Source organism: Pimephales promelas, chromosome 12, assembly GCF_988280905.1.
Source record: "Pimephales promelas chromosome 12, fPimPro1.hap1.1, whole genome shotgun sequence".
NCBI classification, from domain to species: Eukaryota; Metazoa; Chordata; class Actinopteri; order Cypriniformes; family Leuciscidae; genus Pimephales; species Pimephales promelas.
Genome location: NC_142780.1, coordinates 21,761,508 through 21,785,316, shown reverse-complemented (window position 1 = coordinate 21,785,316; position 23,809 = coordinate 21,761,508). Strand labels below are relative to the sequence as shown.

At 39.6% G+C, this 23,809-nt stretch overlaps 3 protein-coding genes and 1 non-coding gene across 4 annotated transcripts in view; 2 read left to right on the top strand and 2 right to left on the bottom strand.

Moving 5' to 3' along the window:
- galnt1 (UDP-N-acetyl-alpha-D-galactosamine:polypeptide N-acetylgalactosaminyltransferase 1) overlaps positions 1 to 5,569 on the bottom strand; it is a 92,056-nt gene extending 86,487 nt beyond the window's left edge. Inside the window, exon 1 of the mRNA XM_039679565.2 lies at positions 5,223 to 5,569. The gene's annotated coding sequence lies outside the window, so the exon portion shown is untranslated. The remainder of the gene's footprint in view (positions 1 to 5,222) is intronic.
- A 2,617-nt stretch (positions 5,570 to 8,186) lies between these two features.
- ino80c (INO80 complex subunit C) lies at positions 8,187 to 10,280 on the top strand. The gene is made up of 5 exons (XM_039679331.2): positions 8,187 to 8,525; positions 8,642 to 8,740; positions 8,817 to 8,928; positions 9,603 to 9,670; positions 9,783 to 10,280. Exons 1-5 carry the CDS (start codon positions 8,310 to 8,312, stop codon positions 9,912 to 9,914), a joined length of 627 nt encoding a protein of 208 aa, XP_039535265.2. The 5' UTR covers positions 8,187 to 8,309; the 3' UTR covers positions 9,915 to 10,280.
- A 1,303-nt stretch (positions 10,281 to 11,583) lies between these two features.
- trnat-ugu (transfer RNA threonine (anticodon UGU)) lies at positions 11,584 to 11,656 on the bottom strand. Its single transcript has one exon. It is a non-coding gene; the product is annotated as a tRNA-Thr (tRNA).
- Positions 11,657 to 14,128: 2,472 nt separating this feature from the next.
- On the top strand, positions 14,129 to 19,185 carry pdp1 (pyruvate dehydrogenase phosphatase catalytic subunit 1). Its single transcript, XM_039679917.2, has 2 exons — positions 14,129 to 14,256; positions 17,458 to 19,185. Exon 2 carries the CDS (start codon positions 17,485 to 17,487, stop codon positions 19,042 to 19,044), a length of 1,560 nt encoding a protein of 519 aa, XP_039535851.2. The 5' UTR covers positions 14,129 to 14,256; positions 17,458 to 17,484; the 3' UTR covers positions 19,045 to 19,185.
- The last annotated feature ends 4,624 nt before the right edge of the window (positions 19,186 to 23,809 follow it).

Genomic DNA, 23,809 nt, shown 5'->3' with positions numbered 1-23,809 from the left:
GTTTCAGTTCCTCACCTGAAACTCAAGTGAAACAGTTCCAGTTATTAAATGTGCACATCCAAGGTTATTACAGTTAACTAAAACTAAGAAATATTGTGGTTTTGTGGTGCTAAAGATTGCTGTTTGAGTATTTGGAGCAGTTGCATAGCAGGACATAGCAACACTTGCTCAACCAATGGTACGGGAATGGAGGAGGAGCCATTTGTTTTGGGTCACATTACACATTCAACAAAAGCAGAAGACAGAAACCACAAACTAAGCCAATAATTACTCTAGCATATACATAAACAACAACATTTTTTTTAAAGCTGCAGTCTGCAAAAAAGCTACGGACTGCAGCTTTAAGCCCAATTTATACTTCTGTGTCGACCTCCCGCCGTAGCTACTTCGTAGGCTGTGTGTAGCGCGCGTACCCTTCGGCGTACCCTGACGTGCACCTCTCCAAAAATGTAACGAATAACGACGCGTCAATTTTTTGTGGAAAAAGCGCTGTGATTGGTCATCAACGCGGACAACGACACAGGCGCATAAATGAAAACCAACGCATAGTCTACAGCGTAGAGGCTCTGGTGTAGGTCGACACAGAAGTATAAGCCTTTAAGATACACTTTAAAACCATATCTGTTTGTCCAGCCAAATGCACCTGGAGGAAGTGTTCAGAAAACAATAAAAGCAATGCAATTTTGTACAGCGGCACAAAAATTTTACTTGAGTGAGCTTCCGCTCTGCAATTATGAAGTGAGTTTGGAGTAAAAGTGTGTAATTAAATGTTCTCTTTTGTTGGACAAGAGGTTCATCTAAATTCTTCTCATGTTTGGAAAGGCGTTTAATCGTGATAAGTCAAATCGGTTTAAGTGTGATTTCATGTAAATTGTGATTAGCCCTAATTACAGACCGTGTCTGCGTACAAGAAAGATCGTAATCAATCAGCAAACCAAATTTAAACTGTCTAGATCAGTAAATAGTCCTATTTCTAACAACTTATGGGGCGGTCACACTACACACACACTCCACTCCTTCAGAGCATGACGTCATATCGTGACCTCCGCAGTTTCCAAAGAAATTTTGCATGCTTAAAGTCAAATGTGACCGCGACTTTGGTCTGTAATCTTTAAGAGATAAGGCTGGGAAATCTTTAAACTCAACAAATAGCTTAAGGTTAGACATGAGGTAAGTAAACGGTGGTGGTGGTGCTTGCTAACTGAGAGGAAGTAGCTGGAAAGGTTATGAAATATTATTTGTTAGCGCTCATTTCTATTTGAGATGAATGTATTAAAATATGACCTTAAAGGTCCCGCCTCGTCTACCATCTGCCATCAACAGGCCCTCTGGAGATCCCCATTAACCCAAATGTCAATATCTGAGTGCTTCACAAGTGCTAACGGAGGGTCTTAATCTAATCCATTACCGATGACCCAGGACAACAGTCCTAGATTTTTCCTCAGAAGTTTTCACTCTCCCAAGCTCTCATGTCAGACGTTGCCCCAATGATGGTCAACAGCACTCTAACTGTTATTCAGCGCGTCATGCGACTTATAATTCAGTTCTACCCTCTCTTCGACATAGCATGTCCAGGAAAGCGAGTCGGCTGCTGGGTTACGGAGGAACAATGGCATTCCTGTGCTCTGTGATGCCAGGTGCCGGCAGGAACACGATCCCTTCCATCTGTCCGTCTGTTCTGGCAAGCGCTCGGCCAGGCCCGGGCAGGAGCTAGGGAGAGTCACAAAATGGGTCTATTGTTCCAAAGCCTCTTGGAGGAACACACTAAATACACCCCCCCTCCACTTCCCCAACACAAACGTTGACGAACGCACATCAGCATAAACACGCACATCGTACGCAACAGAGGCGCTGCCACCGTCAGCCCAACAACATGCGCCTCACACGCATCTGCAGCTCTGCTGAAGTCTTGCTGAGGGGGGAAACAGCATGCCAAGCTGCACAGCCCAGTCCCATGGAATATGATTCATTTCCTATAAATGTGGGACCTGACAGCCTCTCCTCTCCAAGATAACCAAGCACTGAGCTACTTTCAAATCTGCCTGTCCTTATCTGTTGCCAAGAACATTTTATTTTTAATGACTTTTTGGATTTTCAATTCAAAGCCATGATGAAACGGAAGTACCAACAGATCTTTTTATCCATATTGTGATATAGCCTAAATCGGAGTATGATGAATTATCAAAAAAATAAATAATAAATTGTAGGTTGGGAACTTGGTTTTATTCAAGGTTGTTGATTGGATTTTAAGATGTGGCTGTTTTGGGTTTTTGTGAAGGGGGTTTAAACAGACTAAATGTTTAGAGAAATCCGATACATCAGAAAATCATTTTCACAGAAAGATTGAGATATGACATTTTAATTAAGCATTACATCATCCAAATGTCAACTGTCAAATAAATACAAATTCATGGATGAATCGTTCACAGTAAGATCAATAATTACACTCTAAAAAAATGCTGGGTTGTTTTAACCCAATTTTGGGTCAAATGTGGACAAACCCAAATGTTGGATTAAAAAATGCAATTTATAAATTTAACCCAACAGCTGGGTTTGTGCATATTTGACCCCAAATTGGGTTAAAACAACCCAGCATTTAATGATTAATTAATCCTTGGTTAAATCTACTAATCTACTAATTTTTCAATGGAAAAAAAAGACTTCTGCATCAAAACCTATTGGCAATTTAGCAAAATATGATGTTTATAGATTTCATTAATTTAAAACAGAATTAATTTTCCACTTATTAAAAAAAGGCAACCATTATTATAATAATTAATAGTTTTCTATTAAGATGATCTCTCTTTCATTTCAGCTGCATGAAATTCTTAGAATGCCAGTGTAATTATTATAAACATTTGAAATTTACATCTCATGTTCCTTTTCTTTTTCATTTCATGCAATACCATAGTATTGTTGTAATGTAATTGTAAGATGAGGTTTAGTACATTTCAAATAGCATAATTAACTAATAAAATAAAAAAGTTATGTTGAATTAAAACAATCATACGTAGACTAGAGAGATGCATTACAGTTTCAAACCGATGCTTTGCATCTATCCTTTTAGGTTTAACGTATTCTCCAAGCACAGCAACCATTTGATGCCTCTGGCAACTCTTTACCCTCTCACACACTCAGACTATCAATTCCTCCCAGTCCCAACGAAAAACACTCATGTAGCCAGGGTCTGTCCGAAATCCACATAGCCGGTGCACTGTTTAGAGGCGAGAAGGCCAGTGAAAGTAGCAGGAGATAAATAATGGATAGCTCGTTCTTTCTCCTCTGTGAAAAAACATGACAGATCAGTTCCTACACCCTCTGCTTGTACAGCTTCATTTCTGACTCCAGGGGCCCGCTGCCCGCCGTCTCCACGCTCTCATCTTCTAATGGTCCTACCAGTGATTACTGAGACATAAGTGCACCGTCTGTCTTGATGATCAATCATTCGCTGGATCTATAAAGACGGTCCCACCACAGAGCTCCCCAAATGTAATTAAATTTAAAAGAGTGGACGCTGCCCGATCTGCCAGCAGTTTGAGGGGTGTCGTTGGCTGTAAGCATGACTGACAACTTATTTATAGTGCTTCAGCTGCACGCTACACAATACAGTATACGTGATGATGACAACTTGGGGTATTCGACAAAAACATGCTCAATTTAGCCTGTCATGTCATCAATGGACTCCTCAGAGCCACTGAGCAATAAAACAGCTATTTTAACAGGAGAGTGCTATTCAATAATAAGCATTGCAGAATATATATTATATAGGCTAATTCAGAACAGACAAACAAGACATCTGTGGGGGTCAATGTTTCCCATCACTAAATACGAGTATGACAGATATAGGAGCGACTCACTGAGGATCAGCTCAATGATCACTCTTTAATGTCAGCCTACTTTTGACTTTTCCACTAAGGCAGCCCTCAAAAGAGCAAATGTCTGCTTCATGCCAAGTCAATCTGAACAGCAAAGTTATGGCAAGCCCTTTCAAGTAATTCTATAGAGACTGGTAGCCTTTTTTCATTTTCAATAGGCCTATTTTTTTTTAGCTATTCATTACATACTAGATCCTACTACTGAATGACGGTGACAAGTATCCTGAATAAATCACTAGTACATATTCTTTATTAGATATCAATACGTATTCCTTATATTCACTGTCACAAAATGAAAAGTAACTACTTCAATGTTTCCGGTAAAAAAAAAAAAAACTCTAACAAAACATTGCCACTGAATTCTATTTCTGTGTCTATCTATTGTGTATTCCTATTGTTGACAGCACAGCACCTATTTACATTACACTAGTAAATGTTCAGGACTGATTTCTTCATTATTAGTGACTATTTTAGTGGTAATTATTATCTATTCCAATTACCTAATATCAATTGAATAGATGTTATTACCTAGGCCTATGTAGTAGGCATTAAGATGTATTCCAATTGCTGTAATATTTTTACTGGTCAGATTTTAATGCATCTATGAAGCCAATTTGATTCATAATTACATTCACACAGCAAAAAAAACACAAAAAAACAAAACAATTGCAAACAATGGCATAGGGAACGTTACTAACTGATGCTAGACGTCTCTCAGAATGCATAAAAAGAAACGGAAACCTATACATAACCAATACATAACCAATTCACATTAAGATAATGACCTAGCAATGAAAACATTTAAAGCATTAAACTTATAGTTAATAATTTCAACATTTGTCAACACATTAACATAGGTGGCGTACTGGCGTTAAAAAAAGATTAATGTTACTTGCCTAAACAAAGATTAATAAATACTCCAAAAATGTATTGCTCATTGATAGGTCATGCATTAAATATCGATAACTAGCCTACTAGGACATTCAAGTAAAGTGTTTCCAAATTGTACTTTATTAGAATACTTATTAATAAATTCAAAAAAAAATCCTAGCAGTAATATAAAGACAAATAGACTAGGAAACTAGTAAGTTTTATTGGTGGAAATCTGTCTTTGCCTTTGCCTTCACTGTCCGTTTGCGATTTCTTTCAATAAATGTTAGAAGCTACAAAAGTCGCATTCCTGTATTGGAACACCGCTGCTCTTGTACCAGTCCTCCTGTCTCTCTGCTTAACACTGACACATGAAGAAAACAGAAAAAACAGTCGGCTAAAGAACAGCCCCAGAAACCAAGCCGACAATTAACATGACGCGGGTTCAATTTTAGATATAGAAATGAAAACATTTACCTTTTCTCGTTTCGACAGCGCACGAGACGATAATAGAGAGCGTTGAGACCTTTCTCTTCGTCCCAGTGCGGATCTGAGGCTCCACGCGCTGGGGGAAAAAATGTGATCTTCAGATGGTAGTACCTCAATTAATCCCAAACATGTTCGGGCGGAGAGCTGGCCCGAAATACAGCGCTTTTCTCAAAATCCGCCGTCTCGTTCCGAGGGGGATGGTAACCCGTTAGTTTAGTGCGCGCATGGCGGCCTGTTCTCTGGTAATTATAGTGTAAATTTGCCGAGGATCGAGGACACTCCGTCCGCTGGATGAGCGCTGCGCTCCGGCTCAAAGCACTGAGTGAGCGCCGCTATCCGGTCTAACGGAGACGGAGCAGCTGAAGAGACCCGCCCACTCTGTCAACCCGGAAGAGAACTGTCAATGAATTGAAATGGCATGACATCAGTTGCATCTAGGCTATGAGTTGCATTGCACCCAAGAATGAGAGCCATGGGAGGTCGGTGGAAATATTATTAACAACCTTCTAACCTCTGGCTAAATCAGTTATAAACAACTGGTTTTGCTTTTGCCTAAATAGTCATGGCTGTAAAATTGTAAAATATTCCCTGTGTTGCCGCAGACTGCTCGGTCTCCTTTCTGCTTGTAAATTACCACGATGTTAGCATCCTTCCAGTCCTGTGGGAGGGTCCCCTGTTCCCAGATGTTTTGGATCAGGAGGTGCAGGCGACGCGTGAGGATGTATCCTCCGTGTTTGTAAACCTCTGCAGGGATTTCCATCAGGTCCAGTGCTTTTGTTGTTCTTCAGTCCTGCAATAGCTTGCCAAAGTTCTGAGTAAAGTGATGGGGTGTCCAGGTGCATGGTAGGTGGCAGGTCTGGTAGATTATCCAGAATATGTGGGTTGACAGGGTTGATGTGGTTGAGGAGACTCTCAAAATGATTTGCCCAACGGGCAAGAATCTCGTGCGGCGGTCCTTAAAGAGGATGGCGCCGTCAGCTGATCGGACTGGGGCAATCACCTGCTTCCTGGGGCCATACTATGTTTTTATGGCATCGTAAAAGCCTTGAATATTATTGCAGTCTGCCAGGTTCTGGATTTCTCATGCCTTTTGCACCCACCAGGTGTCCTCCATAGTCCCGAGGGCTCGCTGGGTTGATGTTCTTGCAGAAATGAAGGAGGTTTTAAGGGTGGAAGATCCAGGGCAGGAGAGGAGAGCTTTGTGGGTCTAATGTTTGGGTTTTAAGAGTGACCGTATCTCAGCTGAGTTACAATCAAACCACTCCTGGTGGTGTTTCCTTGATTGGATTTGACAGACAATCACGTAGTCAAGAAGATGCCAGTGTTTTGCCTGGCAGGTGGTCTTAAGTGTGTTCTTCATCTGGAAGACGGTGTTAGTAATGACCAGCTGGTGTTCTGCACAAAGGAGTCTGAGTCTGTTGTGGTTCATTTTCCCCACACCATGCTGGCCAATGACTTTATTCCATACCAGGTGCTCTGTGCTCACTCTAGCATTGAAATCTCCCATGAGTATGAGCCTGTCCGTAGCCGGGGTTTTCTGTAAGATGACATCAAGAGTTGAATTGTGTGAACTGATGAGAGTGGTGAAGCGTTCCTTTGCCAGGGGAATGCGCCATGTCATCAGTCTTTCATTGATGCCGATGGGGGATTCCGGAATGCGCTGCAGCAGTTTAGACTTTACAGCAAAGCCAACTCCATGGTTACAGCGAGTGCCCCGTCCAGAAGAAGGTGTACCCAGCACCAAGAAGCTTGCACATAAGTGAGGATTAAGGTGAGGGTGTGGATGCGCTATCTGGTGGCAGTAACTGAAAGCAGAAAGTGGGAAGCAGAAGCAGCATGCAACATTCTCTATAGCTATAGCACTACTACTCCAACACTGACGCATCACACGCCCTGTGTGCACTAACACTCACACATGACACATGCACGGACACACACACACACAGCTGACATCTCTGTTTTCCATTGTGTATTTAAGATGGGAAGACATTCTAAACAATAACCCGGTAAAAAGCCCAATCTTTTATTCATAAAATATTCATGGTTGTTTGCCTTTTAACTTAAATACAGAATCTCCAACTGTTTTTATTTATGCATTGCATGCACCAGCCAATTGTAGTAACTTCGTCTTGATGAAATATAAATGAGACGTCAAGTGTGTTCAGTATGTTCTTTGCCCCAGTCCTCTCTCAACCAAAATGGTAACTGATCTATAGTCAAAACACTACAGCAGGACTAAACTGGGGTGAACAAAAGAGCTGTATTCAGGTCAAATGCCAAAAGAGGATGTAGACGCAACTCTATAGCAGGAAAGAGGAGCTCTGTCCCTTCTTATCAGTGGCAGCCTGCAACATCTTAGTTGTTTTCTTCAAGTGTGTGTGTGTGTGTGTGTGTGTGTGTGTGTGTGTGTGTGTGTGTGCGTGCGTGCGTGCGTGCGTGTGTGTGCGTGTGCGTGTGTGTGTGTGTGAATAAACTCAAGGACAACATAATGTTCTACCGAGCGTGTCGATCTGTATGAGGTGATTTCTCTTTATGTCTCCAAAAAGATATGCAGCTTTTCCAACAAATTCTAGTGCTTTTCAGTATTATATTACCATTAACAACACTGGCAAACAACAACAACTCATTCAATGCAACAATATTACTGCAGTAAAATAAAATTAAATAGACATCCTTAATGAGAAGAAATATAGATGTTTAAGATTTATCGTTTGCACATCAGTCAAAATCCTGAATTTACCACTACTATACTATATCTATCTATATATATATATATATATATATATATATATATATATATATATATATATATATATATAACAAGTTGGAAGATAATATAATAATCACTTATATTTTATATTTGTTATACAAATATATTATAATGCAACCCATAACACAAGCGGAACCATCGGGCGCGATCGATTGTAGCAACGGAATACAAATAGAACGCACGCTGTGTCACAGTCTCCTCATCTTTTCCGGGTGACTAGGATGTTGTGATTTAGCAGTAGGCTAACCAGCTCATAACAGAGTTTTTACAAAATTCCTGGTTATGTTCGTTGCTTAAAACTACAAATGTCTGCGTCGTCTGAACCGGGAATATCAAAAGTAAGGGATCTGAATCCAGCGACGCTCTCGACGAGCAAAGCCCAGACAGCGGCGGCGTTAGTTGCTCAAGCCCGTAGCAAGAAGCGAGCCGTCAGTCCCGCAATCCACACCATACCACAGCCAAATAATAACATCAGCAAAAAGAAAAAAACACAACCTCCAACGTCAGCTACTCAAACTCAGGTAAAGAATAAACACTAAGTTACACTTCAACATGACGGGACTAACGTTCCTGTTTACATATCATTTTTAATTTAATAATGAAACTTTTCTCGTTGGTGGCGTTGCATTTGTCTCAGGTTGCTCCAGTGGAGGGGACTTCTGAAGGAAAACCAGCAGCAGCTGTTGATATAGAGAATACTACAAAGTGTCTGCCTTTTAAAAACCCTAACTTTGTGGTAAGAGTCTTCACACAAAAAGTTCCCGATGTATCTAGATACATTTCAATACATTCATACGTTTTTCCTCCACTAGCATTCAGGTATTGGTGGAGCTGCAGCAGGCAAGAAGAATAGGACGTGGAAGAATCTGAAGCAGATTTTAGTAGCGGAGAAAGCGCTGCCCTGGAAAATATCTGATCCTAACTGTGAGTCTGACTTACAGTAATCAAACTTACAGTCTGACTTAGTAATCAAAGGCCCTGTCCCAAATGGCACACTCCGGACTTGTGGACTTTCTCAGAGTCCACACTTCGGTGACGTATGTAGTGCAGACCTACTGTAGCGTGAGGGCACATTGAGAGGTATTTTTGCGACAGACTCGATCGTCTCGCCGGAAAAAGAAAGAAGGTCTGGTTGTTGTTGTGGAGCTGCGGGTCGATATGCTGCCGATTGTTGTTGTTTTTTTTTACTATTGTTTTCCAAGATGTAATGTTGATGAAATAATATTTTTTGCACTCAGACGCGTTCCTCATGCCTGTGAAAGCCTTATCCCTCTCCATACAGAGCTGAATAAACTTAAAGGTCATCTCATCAGTCCCTTTTTTAGGTTGTGTTTATCCCTGAGCACTTCAGAGCGTTAAAATGCTAAATGGAACGGACTCGGCGAGCATGCACAATTTAAGTCCACGAGACCAAAAGTCTGCATGAAGTGTGCCGTTTAGGACAGGGCCAAACTCTGATTAATTCTGTCAAAATAAGAGTTTAAACTGATCAGAATAATAATTCCCAGATTGTGTGTTTACATCTCAGGTCAGAGTCTCAGTGAATGTGTTGATTTACTTTGACAATATGTAAATCTTTTGTTGTTTTTCCTCTTAAGACTGCAGCATAGATGCACCTCCTTCTATGAAACCTGCTAAAAAGTACTCAGACATCTCAGGTCTTCCGGTGAGTCTGTTGTAAAATGATGATGATTAATAATGTAGAAACATTACTAATGTAATTTACTGGATGTAGTCCTCTAACCTCACCTAATGATTTGTACATCTTTGTGTCCCAGGCAAACTACACTGACCCTCAGACTAAACTGCGCTTCGCATCAAAGGAGGAGTTTTCCTACATCCGTCAGTTGCCCACAGACGTGGTGACCGGATACCTGACTCTCCGTAAAGCCACCTGCATCGTTCCTTGAGAGAGAACCCCAAAATAAAGAGGGTTGACTCTCTTTTCCAGGCAGAGACTTTCAGTGGATTATTTAAAATGAACTACTTTTATTATTATTTTTCTAACACTGTTTTTCACACAACAATTGTCTATATTTGTTCCTGTATTGTGAACCAAATATGATACAATCCAAATGCACAAAACTCCTTAATCCTAAGATCTTAAATGGATCCAAATACTGGTGTGGACTATAACCAGTAACCCAGTGTAAATTAGATTTTAAATAGAGACAAGTCTCTAGAAAAGGAGCAATTTCTGTTGTCAACCTCATGAAACCCCTTATTAGAACAGTTCACAATGTGGTCAATGAATAAAGTAATTCATTTAACAATCATATTGATATTGTTTTGCCTGGTAATTGCTCTCCTAAAGATGTTTTTTCCATATCAAAAGATGCTGTATGGCCTTTGGTTTCCATAGGTTACATTTAGTAATTTAGCAGAGGCTTTTATCCAAAGAGACTTACGAATGAGGAATACAGCAGACAGGCAGACAATACAAGAAGTGCTTGGAGTAGCATAAGGAGTTTTTTAAAGGCATCTTTGACGTCAAGCGAGTTTTAAAAGGCCTGTATGTATAATTAATCAAATTAAATCCCAATTCTTTTTGGATTTTGCTGGTTAACTTTATTGTGAATTTATATATGTTACATATCACATATATTTGTAATTGTATACAGTAGGAATCTAAAATTAAAGGGGTGATGAACTGAGAAATCAAATTTTCTTTGAGCTTTTGACATCTAAGAGGTTATCATATTATGCGAATATCCTGTAAGATTCATAACTGAAAACGTTCTTGTTAGTCCATTATAAAAAGCCAGTTCATGACCCCTTTAAATAATGCAGTAAGTCCTGATGCCGGATACATTTTATTTTACTGCCATCTACCAGTATCATGAGGTATTACAATGAGATACACTTTTTGAGGCAAATAAACCAACAAACATGCAAATTCTTCCAAGAGATCCTCCTAAACTTTTAAAAAGACAATCCAAGAAGAAAAAGGTTCTACATAGAACCTTAAAGGGAATCATTTTATGGATTTAAAGTTTAGTTTTTAATTAATTCTTTGAATTTAACATACGTTAAAATATAAAAATGTATATATTTAATGTAATTTAAATTTATAGTGTATTTTTTCTCAAATGTTTCCTCTTTTCAACAGTATCCACACACAATACTGGGTCAACTCATCTTCTGAGATTATGTAAATCAGAAGTTCAGTATATTCAGTATATTTTAAATAAAACCAACCAGATCATTCATTTTAAGGGTTTTGGGAAGGATATATTTTGCATGATGTCACTTTGCTATAAGGGTTTTGGTTGGGATACATTTCAAGTTGGCCAATGATTTTAATTTTGAGGAAAGTCTGTGGCCCAATAGCTGTCTGGTGTAGGTGTGAAAAATTTCCCCTGAAACAAAAAAAAAACCCTTGAGGGGATTACTTGCCATGGCAACAAATGTCTGTAGCATGGTAGAATGCCTTAGCAACATAAGTCGAAATTGATATCATTACGCAAGTAATCGGACTGGTGAAATGTAATACGGTCAGGAGTACTTGTGGATAATTCCATAAATCAGTGGTCACTGCAGGATTTTAAGAACAGGTCACGCTTGAAAATATTTCCCAGCAGGCCCCAGCGAGGATCGAACTCGCGACCCCTGGTTTACAAGACCAGTGCTCTAACCACTGAGCTATGGAGCCTCACATGATGTCTGTCAATCACTTGAGTATTTGTGCTTGAGTTAGCATGACAAAGACACACCTCAAAGAATTGGCAGGCCGCCTGTATGTTTGTTGACATCACCTTTGTTCTTTGCCACCAAAACAGGAATCACCTTTAATAGGTCCATTAGATGTAAAGACACTTGACAAGAACAAGATGTTCTGTTCCTTGTCTCTAAATTACTTCATGCAGATGAATCAGATTCATTTGACTGTGATAAGTCCACTCATGAGTTCAAGACTCAAGATCAGACACACACTGATTGATCAGACTGATCAGACACACACCCCTTTGATTGATTGCAGAAACTTAAATCTTTGGGATTGATGCTCTGGAGATTGTAAGAAATATTTATCATCTTCGTACTACACACAAGACATTTTACTTAACCAATATGAACAGTCTCCAACAAGTTTGTTCCTGAGTCAAAGGCCTCTTGAGCCAGGACACATCTGCATCTTGCTGTGTCTCAGACTGATCAGATCATCAGAGAATCAGGCATGTGTTTGCAGTCCAGACAGAGTCACAGGAACTGATGACAGATACAAACAACAGGGTTACTAATGGTCTCATAGTCCCATTCTATAGTACTACTCATTGGGCCTGGGGAGAAGGAGGCCCACTCGTGCGTTTTAGTGATGACCGGGTCACTTTGTATTCAGTATGTAATCCACTTTTGTAATACACTCTTAAAAATAAAGATGCTTTAGTGACATCAGATGTTCCATGAAGCATTGTACAAAACGTTATTTAGTTGGAAAAACTGTTCCTTAGAGTCTTTAGATTATATGTAAAAATGCTTTTTTTAATAAGCGTTTACTCAAAAGGTCTTTGAGGAATCTAAAATTCTTCTGGAATCTGTCATGTATTCCTTGTGTGTTTGTGGACTCTTTTGTAGTTTTATGTCTTGTGGTTAGTTGTTCATGTTGATTAGTCTCCCCAGGTGTGTCTTGCTAGTTTCTTTGGTTAACCTCCTGCGTTCCCATGCCAATTTATCCGCACCCCCTTGTTAGCCTGTGCATGTATGCCCTTGTGTTTCTCTTGTGGTTGTCAGTTGTTGGTTTTGCGGTCCTGTTTTGTTCTGCCACATTAATCAAAGCTCCAGAAAGCATCTGTGGATCAACCTCTGGGCTCTGGAATAACATTCAATAATCAGAACTGCAGTGAGTTTGAGTTAACAATCAAAAACACAAAAGTGACACAATGTCTCGCTCACATTGCCATTGTGGCATTAATGTTCCACAAAATATGCTCCTCAAAGAAATTGTATTTGCATAAATTGATTGTGTTAAAGGAGATTCTTAATATTGGGTGAGAGTTTGAATAGTGTTGGCAATTAATGTTGTTGGTTTTTTTTTTTCCACAAAAATCATCAGTTTTCACATGTAGAAATGAAATACCGGGGTTCATCTTATCCTCAATGTTGTTTTATTGTGTCGGATAGAGCTGAGATCTGTCTATTAATCTTCTCCTCCATCTGACTCTTCTGTTCTTCCTCCTTGAAAGCTTTTCAGTTTTTACTGTTACTTCCTAGAGTGTTTGAATACCCATGGGTTTAGACTCTAACAAACACTCATTTTTATTTGAGCTTCTAATAATCATCTCCTGAAAGAAGAGCAGAATCCAGTGTTTTTGAGTTTAGAAAACTCTTCATTAAATGGATAGTGCACCCAAAATTTTCACCCTCACGTTGTTCCAAACCTGTATTTAATTATTTCTTCTGCTGAACACAAAAAAAAGGTATTTTGAAGAATGCAAATAATCAAACAGTTGACAGCACCCATTGACTTCCATACTAGAAAAAAATACTATGAAAGTCAACTGTTTGGTTACAAACATTCTTCAAAATATCTTCTTCAACATTCAAAAGTTCTTAAAAAGTTTTAGGAAACTATGTGATTTCAGATCCGGCCTTATAGCTTTATTGGGTCTCCTGACAACTAAAATTATAAAACTGTTTCTTTAACAGGGCAATAAAAATATAATTTGCCCCATTTCGAGAAAATAACCATGTGATTTAACTACAGGTCTACGCAACATAATTTATTGGCAAATAACCAGCATATATTTATTTATTTGTTTGGTGTGGGTTAATAATCAGGTTTTGCAAGTAAAAAAAGTCACTATAGCCTACTTTCTATTTAGAAGATATAACTGAACACAACAATTTTAAAAAAAAGTAAACAAACACTTTTCCCATTTGTTCCTTTCAAACAAAATCAGCTTGAAAATCAAATAACCTCACTGTGTGCACTGAAAGGCCTCTAGCTTCAGTCTCAAGTGATAAAATTGCGATTTAGAAAATAGTTTTTCTTGTTAGAGCCTATTTTTGTCTTAATTATAATATCTACCGGATAAGGAAGGTTTGGTCAAACGCTGCTACACCCATAGACAGGCTACACCTCTGATGACGAAGCAGCTATACGTAAGTGAACCAATCATCTTATCCGGTCGGTGTGGGCTGGAGGCGAACTAGACTCGCAGGATGCGGGCGGGGTGAACAGTGTATATTATTAACAAAATTATGTAGCCCCATCTAGCTTAGACCACAAACTAAGTCACTCACTATTATCCTCAGGTAAGAATACTCATATTTTGTTGTGTGGTAATGAGTTGCGCATGTAGTTCGTACGATGACAGTATGCTATGATTTCCAAATAGCGTTTTCAGACGCATTAGCGTTTGATATCTACAGTCACGCAGTAAAACATGGGGGTTGCAGTACAATACAAACCTTGTGTGAATCCTGAATGTTTTATATACATGGACACTAACCTAGCTTCTCTGCGATTGTTTCTATTTAATTACGTTACCATGCTTAAATGTAAACATGGAAACTTAGTAGCGATGTTAGTAGCGATGTCGGGTGATGTGGACGGGGCTAAGTAGCCTAACGTTACTCAACTAGAGTAAGGAGTTATTTTTCCTTTTTTTTCAACTGTCGATTTATCAGGATATCGAAAATTAAAATCGTTGAAACGTTGGATATATTGATTATGGTGCATGTCTGCATGTACGTTGTAACCATAGAGCGTGTGCTGTTTTTAGAGTAGCTTAGGGCACTTTAATTTTAACCTTCTGTGTCCATTTTGCTCATAATGTATGTGCATGCAAAAGGGTGTGACATATTTTGAGATTATTAAGAATCCCCAAATTGGAAGTCATAATTAAAGGACGGAGTCTCACGTCTCACCTCAGAGTTGAGAAAAAGTATCAAGAAATGGGTGGGCGACTGGGCGTGTAAAGCTTTGGGAAAGTGGCCGAGTAGAAGGTGGGAAAAGGGGAGAAAACAACCAATAAAACGCAGACCTGCAACACATTAAGGTTGTCCGTACTACTCCATGCCAGATCAGATAATGGACCTGCGCCTAGACACGACCACATCGCAGCCCTGGAGTGTCAACTAGACTAGACTGTCCCCATAGGGCTTTGAGATTTAGATAAAAACATATCACAATAATAATGTTTCATATCATTTCATATCATATCAATAATTATTGACTTTTTAATAACCTTTTTTTAAAGACAAGTAGAAAAGTTTGTATTTAAACCACTGTTTTTTTTATTTGTTTGTTTATCCACATTATTAAGGCAAACAACAAATTATATTAGTTTTAGCAGTCAAATACAAAAAAAAATGCACAGATGCTCTGTGTAGACCCCTACTGTGAAGGCCTCATTGAAAAAGTAAAAGTATAAAGTCCTCCATTCAAACATCACTTGAGTAAAAGTACAAAAGTATCCGATTTAAAAAGTACTTAAGTACCGAAAGTAAAAAGTAAATATTCAAATTAACTGTAAATATCAATAATTACGCAGGTCAATTGTTTTGGGAGTGATATGCAATGTTTTATTTGAACAAATGATAAGATTAGATACTGCAATTAAGAATTTGTTAGCTAGCTGTTTACAAGGCATGTTTCAATATGAAATCACTTGGCTAACAATAGTAACATTAAAGCAACACGAAATAACTTTTCCTTTGCTGTCCCCCTACAGGTTGGAAGCGGCATTGTCCGTTACCGCTGTCGTAAATAATTTAGCCTAATGCAGCTTACTGTTGCGTTCACGCTCGCAGTTTATCCATAGACAGTAAAGAGAGTTAATCCTGCACGGCTTTAGAGTGAACAATGTCCAATTGTAACGCTTGCTGTAAAGCAACTCAAATTTGAAATTTGTAGTTTTCTTATGTATTATTCGAACTACAGAAACACGACCTGATCTGGCAAACTTTCATAGCGTGGTTATAGCAGATATAGGACCACAAAGCAAAGACAGAAGTGCCTTTCACCTTGTTTCAATGTCAACTCACTTCAATATGTTATCTCAGATTTGAGGATGAAGTTTTGAATGCTGAAATTTCATTCACCCATGGCAAGCAAAGAAGACATTTCAGCCGATAAGGATCTCCCTTGACTTGAGTGAATTTGAACATACTGACATATGGCCATGGGTGATCCCTGTCAGAAATCTCAGGATCATTGCTGGTAGTGAGAGCTGCACCTTCCCCAGTTTCTGAGGTCATCTTCAATTTCGCAATGGCGAACTGACTGCTATGTGAACGTATGCTGGTAAAGACCTTGTGCATTCTTTTTTCAAAAGAAAACCAAGTTTTTCATTGTTTTGGAAAGCCAGTGAGTGTAACAAATACTTGGAGCGGGCATGGGGAAATGTATCGGAGTAAAAAGTAAACTTTGTCTTTAATATTGTAGTGGAGTAAGAGTGAAAGTAGATTTAAATAAAAAAATACTTAAGTAAACTAACAAAGTATTTTACTCCGTAACTTACCACCACTGCTACCTGAGTATAAAAGGAAAGTATGTCCAAAAAAACTTGAAACATGCTTACTCCAGTCCGTTTTTCATCTATGATCCGTGTTGTTAAACTCATCGTGGCGTTTCGTCTATTAAATATTGTTAAAGTCATTATTTGTGCTTTTAGTTTTTCAGTGATGTACAACCTGTACCTATCTGTTCTCATCTCTTGCAACACTTATCTCTTTATGTAATGGCAAAGTGTTACAGGCAATAGTAATAGGACATTGTGTCAATGTGTCCAATGCCAAGAATGTAGCATGGGACTATAAATATCCTTGGGTCACTCTCCCATCCTGAACGGAATGGATTTTCCATGCCTAGACCTTAGCCTTGATTTAGTCAATGAGCAGACTGATCTCATGAAGTAGCGTGTGTATGACACGCCAATTCGTATTTCCATTTTTGGCGTGCTATCAAGACGCATAATCGCCTTTCAGCGTGTTTATGAACGCTGTTGACTTAACGTTATATAAATATATGAATTTCCTCAACCCCGTCCCTAAACCTAACCGTCACTGGGGTTAATGGCATTTATGACTGTTCCCTTACCATCCTAGGTAAAAAAAAGATATGACTTACCTCAACCCCATCCCTAAACTTAACCGTCACTGGGGTTAATGGCATTTATGACTGGAGATTTGACTGCGTGTTCGGACACGCGGAATGACGCGGACGTTAATGGCGTAGACATATACGCATACACGCGGATAGCACAAAATGCGTAGAGATAACACGGCACCTGTCTCGAAAGTGGCGTATATGTTTACGCAAAAGTCATGATGTCATGTTGCAATGAGAGTATTCTTCTGAAGACTACAGTAATTTGAATTGTTTTTAGACTAATGTTTAAGACTAATGATCTTGATAATCATGGCATCCTGACTATGGAGACTTGAAATCCAGGCAAGTGTAAAATCCGAGTTTTGTTTAATTTTTGTAATTGCGCTGTGGTTTTCCTGCAGGTTCTTTGAGGGTAAGGTCAAGTCATCATGGCTGCTTCCTCCCAGGTGTTCAGGGTCATCCATGGCAGGAGATTTGGTCAAATCCTGGTGCCAGCTATAACATGCCAAAACTGCAGTCTGTCGTCTCATCCCTGCAGCAATGCAACTCGGCCACATAGTTTTGTTCAAAAATGGGCGCACCAGTCACGGGGATACAGGACCTCACCTGCAAGGCACACCTACTACCTGACCCCACCTCAGGTTAACAGCATCCTAAAGGCAAATGAATACAATTTCAAAGTGCCTGAGTTTGATGGCAAGAACCTTAGTTCAGTCATGGGCTTTGACAGCAACCAGCTACCAGCAAACGCACCCATTGAGGATCGGAGAAGTGCAGCGACGTGCTTGCAGACGCGCGGCATGCTTTACGGAGTATTTGATGGCCACGCAGGCTGCGCTTGTGCTCAGGCGCTGAGCGAGCGGCTCTTTTACTACATTGCTGTTTCTTTGCTGCCGCATGAGACGTTGACGGACCTGGAGAATGCTGTGGAGAACGGACGACCTGTTCACCCAATTCTGCAGTGGCACAAGCATCCCAATGACTACTTCAGCAAGGAAGCCTCACAGCTCTACTTTTCCAGTTTGCGCACATACTGGCAGGAGCTTCTGGACCTGAGCGTTCCTGGGGAGCAACCTGATGTTGCCGAAGCTCTTGTGAGTGCCTTTAAAAGGTTGGACAATGACATATCCCTCGAAGCACAGGTGGGCGACCAAAATGCGTTCTTGCACTACTGGATGCTCCGTGTGGCATTTTCAGGTGCGACCGCATGCGTCGCACACATCGATGGCAATGAGCTGCATGTTGCCAACACTGGAGATGGCCGTGCAGTCCTAGGGGTACAAGAACCCGATGGCTCTTTTTCTGCTTTGACGCTCTCCAATGACCACAACGCGCAGAACGAATCTGAGGTGCAGCGCGTGCGGTCCGAGCACCCACTTTCCGAGGCCAAGACTGTGGTAAAGCAGGATCGTCTCCTGGGGTTACTCATGCCATTTCGCGCTTTCGGAGACGTTAAATTTAAGTGGAGCATCGAGCTGCAGCGCCGTGTTCTTGAGTCCGGACCGGACCAGCTCCATGAGAATGAGCATGCCAAGTTCATCCCACCCAACTACCACACGCCACCCTACCTTACGGCTGAACCGGAGGTGATACGACACCGTCTTCGTCCACAGGATCGTTTCCTGGTGCTGGGCTCGGACGGGCTGTGGGAAACGCTACACAGGCAGGAGGTGGTGAGGATTGTGGGTGAACATCTCACTGGAGTGCACCAGCAGCAGCCAGTCAGTGTTGGTGGCTTTAAGGTGACCCTAGGTCAGATGCAGGGATTGTTGCAGGAAAGGAAGGCTCGCATCTCCTCCACCTTCGAGGACCAGAATTCAGCTACCCACCTGATTCGGCACGCGGTGGGGAGTAATGAGTTTGGATTGGTGGATCATGAGAGGTTGTCAAAGACTTTAAGCTTGCCAGAGGAATTAGCTCGCATGTACAGGGATGATATCACTATCATCATAGTGCAGTTTAACCCACACGTCATAGGCGGACAGTAAAAGTGGACCGACTCTTTCGTCCACACGCTCTGTTACATATCCTGCGCACAATCTCATTGTTGTATCAGTAATATCAGCAGCACAGCAAAACGTTACCTATACCAGTGGAATGTATTACATTTTAATGTTCATTTTTATTTTCACATATGCATGGCAGCTGCCTTAAAGGGGTGAGTGGTGTTGATTCCCAATGTCACATGTGGAATGAAGCCAAACAGAAAAGGATATGTTGAGCCCACCACAGACCCGCTATCACAATTAAACAGTCAAAATGCAACACAAAACCATAAGTTAGGATTGGAAATCTCATATCTGGTGAAATTTACTAATGTGGGTTTAGCAGATTTTGCACTGAGGAGAGACTTTAAATAGTGAGGATGACTGTGTGCCAAAATTATCTTTTATGTTGAATGCTCTTAACTTTTGAATGAATGAATGAAAAAGGAAAATAAAACAAATCTAATTTAACAATGAGTTTAAAAGACAGAGAATATCAAACGAAGTAGGTCCATAAAGTACTTTTTAATTAGAATGCACTGTAACAGATATGTCAAATGATGAGAAGATAGTTCACCCAAAAAAATAAATTATTATTAGTTACTCACCGTCGTCTCATTCCAAACCTGTATGACTTTTTTTTCTTTTCTGTGTTCAAAACGAGATATTTAGAAAAATACCACAGTTGCTGTTATTTTGGACACATTGACTTACAAAATGCTGTGCAGATGGAAAATAGTCATACGGGTTTGAAACAACATGAGGGTGAGTAAATGATGACGGTTTTTCAGAATCTTTCATTTTCTAAGTGCTTTATGTTGGTACTATTTGCATTCTTTTTGACTTAAGTTCTCTTTTTTTTGAGCAGCATGGCTTTAATAGATGCAGCTGAAGAACATCTTTAAATTCAACCAAATTATATTCCCATTACTGTAAAAATCCTGATAAAGAGGTCTACTTAATATATATATATATATATTTTTTTTTTTACCTGTATCAGATGTTGGCCATTTAATGGTTTGTACAGTAAGCCATGCAAAAGCCATACATGTGTAACGTAATAAGAGATATACATGCCACTGCTAATAACAAAATTACTTTCACATACTTCATTTTCCTCTGACAGTGATTATTTATAATGCTGCTTGGCCATCGCTGAAATTCTGTTTACTGAGGTGTGGACGGTTCTCAGAAAGGTGAGGGACAGGTATTTAAAGAAACACAAACACACCTGAATGCTTACACTGCTGTGTGGTAATCTGAACCTGAACAGTTTGCTTTATGGATTGTGTTTCCAAGTAATTGAGTTGATATGTGATTACTGGCCCCAGGTTAGATTAGAACTTGAGTTGTAATATTTTTGTTCCGAGGATAATTGAACAAGGTTAAAACCATATCTCTCTCAATGTGATTGTACTTTCTTGCATTTTTGTTCTCATCTCTTGCACAAGAACACAGCTGATTACTACATGAAATGTTTTGAATGATAGTCAGCAATCAGTGTTAGTAATACTGTTACAAAATTATAGGCTTTCTAAAGTGTAAATAAAGATTGCTTTATATTGGAATTACTTAATACTTGAAGTAAATGTATGCTGCGATGTTGTTCAGTATATTTAACAATATTTTGCAGCATGTCACAATTTAACAATATTATACTACTATGTGCTGGTGCATGGGCATGGCTTGTGTGAGTACTCCTGCTTTTTGTATTTAAAATGTTTTAATAAAAATGCTATAACCCATTATTGTCAATTTTTTTGTTGAAATTAGTGCATGCAGTTTCAGTTTTAAGCTGAACAGTCCAAACAAATCAAGGTGACTTTTGTTGCCAGAAGTTGCATTTAATTCTATTAGTATGAATGATTGAACTTTGTGTATATTTTTAGAAGGCTGCCCAAACAGAGCAGTTGGTTCAGGGACAGGGGTCAAGTTATCATGGTGTCAGATCACAGTTTCTAGTTTGGCAAACTTTAAGTAGGTCAGTCTATCATAAGGCTCTGCCATGACATGACAATTCTGAAATTCTTGAAACTAAATGTCAAGAGTTCAGTCGATACTAGGACATGCATATCTGCATGGTATTTAATGGGCCTAACCCAAATACCTACAAGGCTTCTGAACTATCAGCAGCCGATCATGTCTTCAGTGTCACATGATCCTTCAGAAAACGGATTTGGTGCTTTAAAAAACATCTCTTATCAATATTGAAAACCTTATGCTGCTTACAATCTTACTTTCATTTTGACATTATTTGAAACCTGAAGAGGAGTCTTGCATTTACAAAACTCAACAAAGCTATCCAAAAAGTTTGCAGACACAATCTTGATTCCTGCAGCAGAAATCTAATTAATTCTGCATAAACGAGGTTTTACTATTTGCATATTGACAAATTCTCCACCCGGGGGCGCTAATGGCCAACAATTGCAAATGCCTGGTGGGGCTATCAAAACCGACGTGAAATAATAACATACTCTAGCCTGTACTATTCTATCTGTAATATAATGCACGTGTCGAATGGTTTTGTTTAAAAGTGTGCTATGTACAATTATACACATATAATGAAGTTGACGCAGTGTTGCCTATTTTACTCTATTAAAACGGTTCTGCTGCAAAGCAAACCTGGAATGTTTCCTGGGTTGCCCTTATAATGTTAGTATGTTTTTTAGATAAAAAATAGTCATAATTTATAAATAAAAGGCATTTTTCCTAGCCTGCTTTGAACGCTCTGTTTGAAGGGGCGTGTCTGCTGTGTGTAACCGGCCTCTGCTGTGATTGGCTGACATGCTTGCATATAAAAATAAGTATTACATGTGAAACTCTCTCGAATAATTTTACTGCAGCTATTATACGTTTTTACTATTACAGCTATCGAGATTAACGAATCGTGAGATGTTTTTGAAGTATTTAGATCTATTCCCATCACATAAATTGTTGCTGTGATGAGCAAGCAGAAGACGCGAGGATGAAGATATTATCATTGTAACGCAGTTTCTGCACTAATGTTTTCACCAATGCAGACACGATCATGTAAATACAGTAAAAGCTTCGTTGTGCAGTGTAACGTGCGTCATAAAATTCATAACGAGTTTGGCAAGTGTCCAGATAAACTCGCGCTGTGTGGAAAGATTGTTCTTTGATTGCTTTCTGTAGCTATATAATTATAAATACGATTTTTTTTCATCCTACTAAAAGAAACGATGTGAAGTTAATATTTTAGACACTGGCTTGACTTACTGATGCATAAACGGTATTGAACGATATTGAGAGAAGGATTAACTTACCTGTCTGATCTTGAACGTGTTGCTTTGCTTGGTAGCTCGATCCGAGGCTGGCTAGCTCTTGGCCCAAGTTGAGGAAACAGTCGTCGGTGAAATGTTTGTTATTTCCACCGAAAATAAAATTAACCCATTGTTTCTCCAGAGGCTCGGATGAAGGAACTAAATACTTTGTGTTCATGTGTACATCCGAACACTGATCAACGGCCATGCTTCGACTATGCAGTTCCGCCTGTCATTAAACATGGGCTGGCATATGCAAATGTTTGGAGTCGTACATATTAATGATCCCGACTATTGCTTCACAGTCCGTATTATGTGGAGATTCACCTTTTTTTTCAGGGGTGTTTTTCAAAAACGAAAATTAAAACAATGGCGTTTGAGACTCACTGTATGTCATGTCCATTTACTGAACTCTTATTTAAATATGCCTAAATAAATTCAATTTCAAATTCTAGGGCACCTTTAAGCAAATTTCAATATGTTGTGAGTCGCTGATCGTGTGTTAGGCCTACGAGTCCGGAAAATGTTGGTCAAAACATAGATCTTCAAACAGCGGATGATAGATAGATTGTAGTGTTGTAGAAGAAGGTTTAATATTATTTCATATTATTCATGGGTTTTTTTTCTACAGAGAGCCCAGATTGTCTGGAGTGAGCTGCTAACTGCTACTGTAAGCATGATGATTCATTCTCACACCAGACATCATCCTCACTTAATATCCATTCCAGAGAAACCCATCTGTTCCACCAACTCATTCTCTCAACCAGAAACTGGTCATTTGGACATTGGACATTTATTTAAATGCATTACCCCCTGTTTCACAGACAAGGCCTAGTCCCAGAGTAAAATGCATATTTGAACTGGCTTTATGCACAGCTGCACTACTTCCTGAATTTAAGTCAGCTCCTTGATTCCTGTCTGCCATTATTGGCCAAGCTTGATTAATTCAGGTGTGTCTGATTATTGTTGCCGTGACTACTGAGGTCAGGCACACCTGAACTAATCAATTTGTCCAATAATGGCAGACAGGAAACAAGGAGCTGGCTTAAGTTCAGGAAGTAGTGCAGCTGTGCATAAAGCCCATTGAAAGCAACTTGCACTGATATGCCCTGTCTGTAAAACCAGGCCTGTAAAGCGCTTTGGTGGCTATTGAGTCTGTGAAAGTGCTATATAAATGCAGTCCATTTCCCATTTCTAACTGTTAGAAAACAATTCATAGAGATTTGTTGCCTTATTGTAAAAAGCACACACGCTTTTAGTAGTTTCAGTCATACAGGACTTATCAGCCTATTCATCCTACCAGTCTATTCATAATGAATTTAGTACCTTTGTCAATTGCACAGTGCTCATAGATGGTTGTGTTGCACTGAGCAGCTGAAGTGTGAAGCCTGTGCACGTGCTCTCGCTGCACATTGAGCGCTCTGTAAGCCAGTGAATTAATGTGTGCAGATGGGGTGGTCTGTATTACTGGTGAGTTAGAGCTGAGC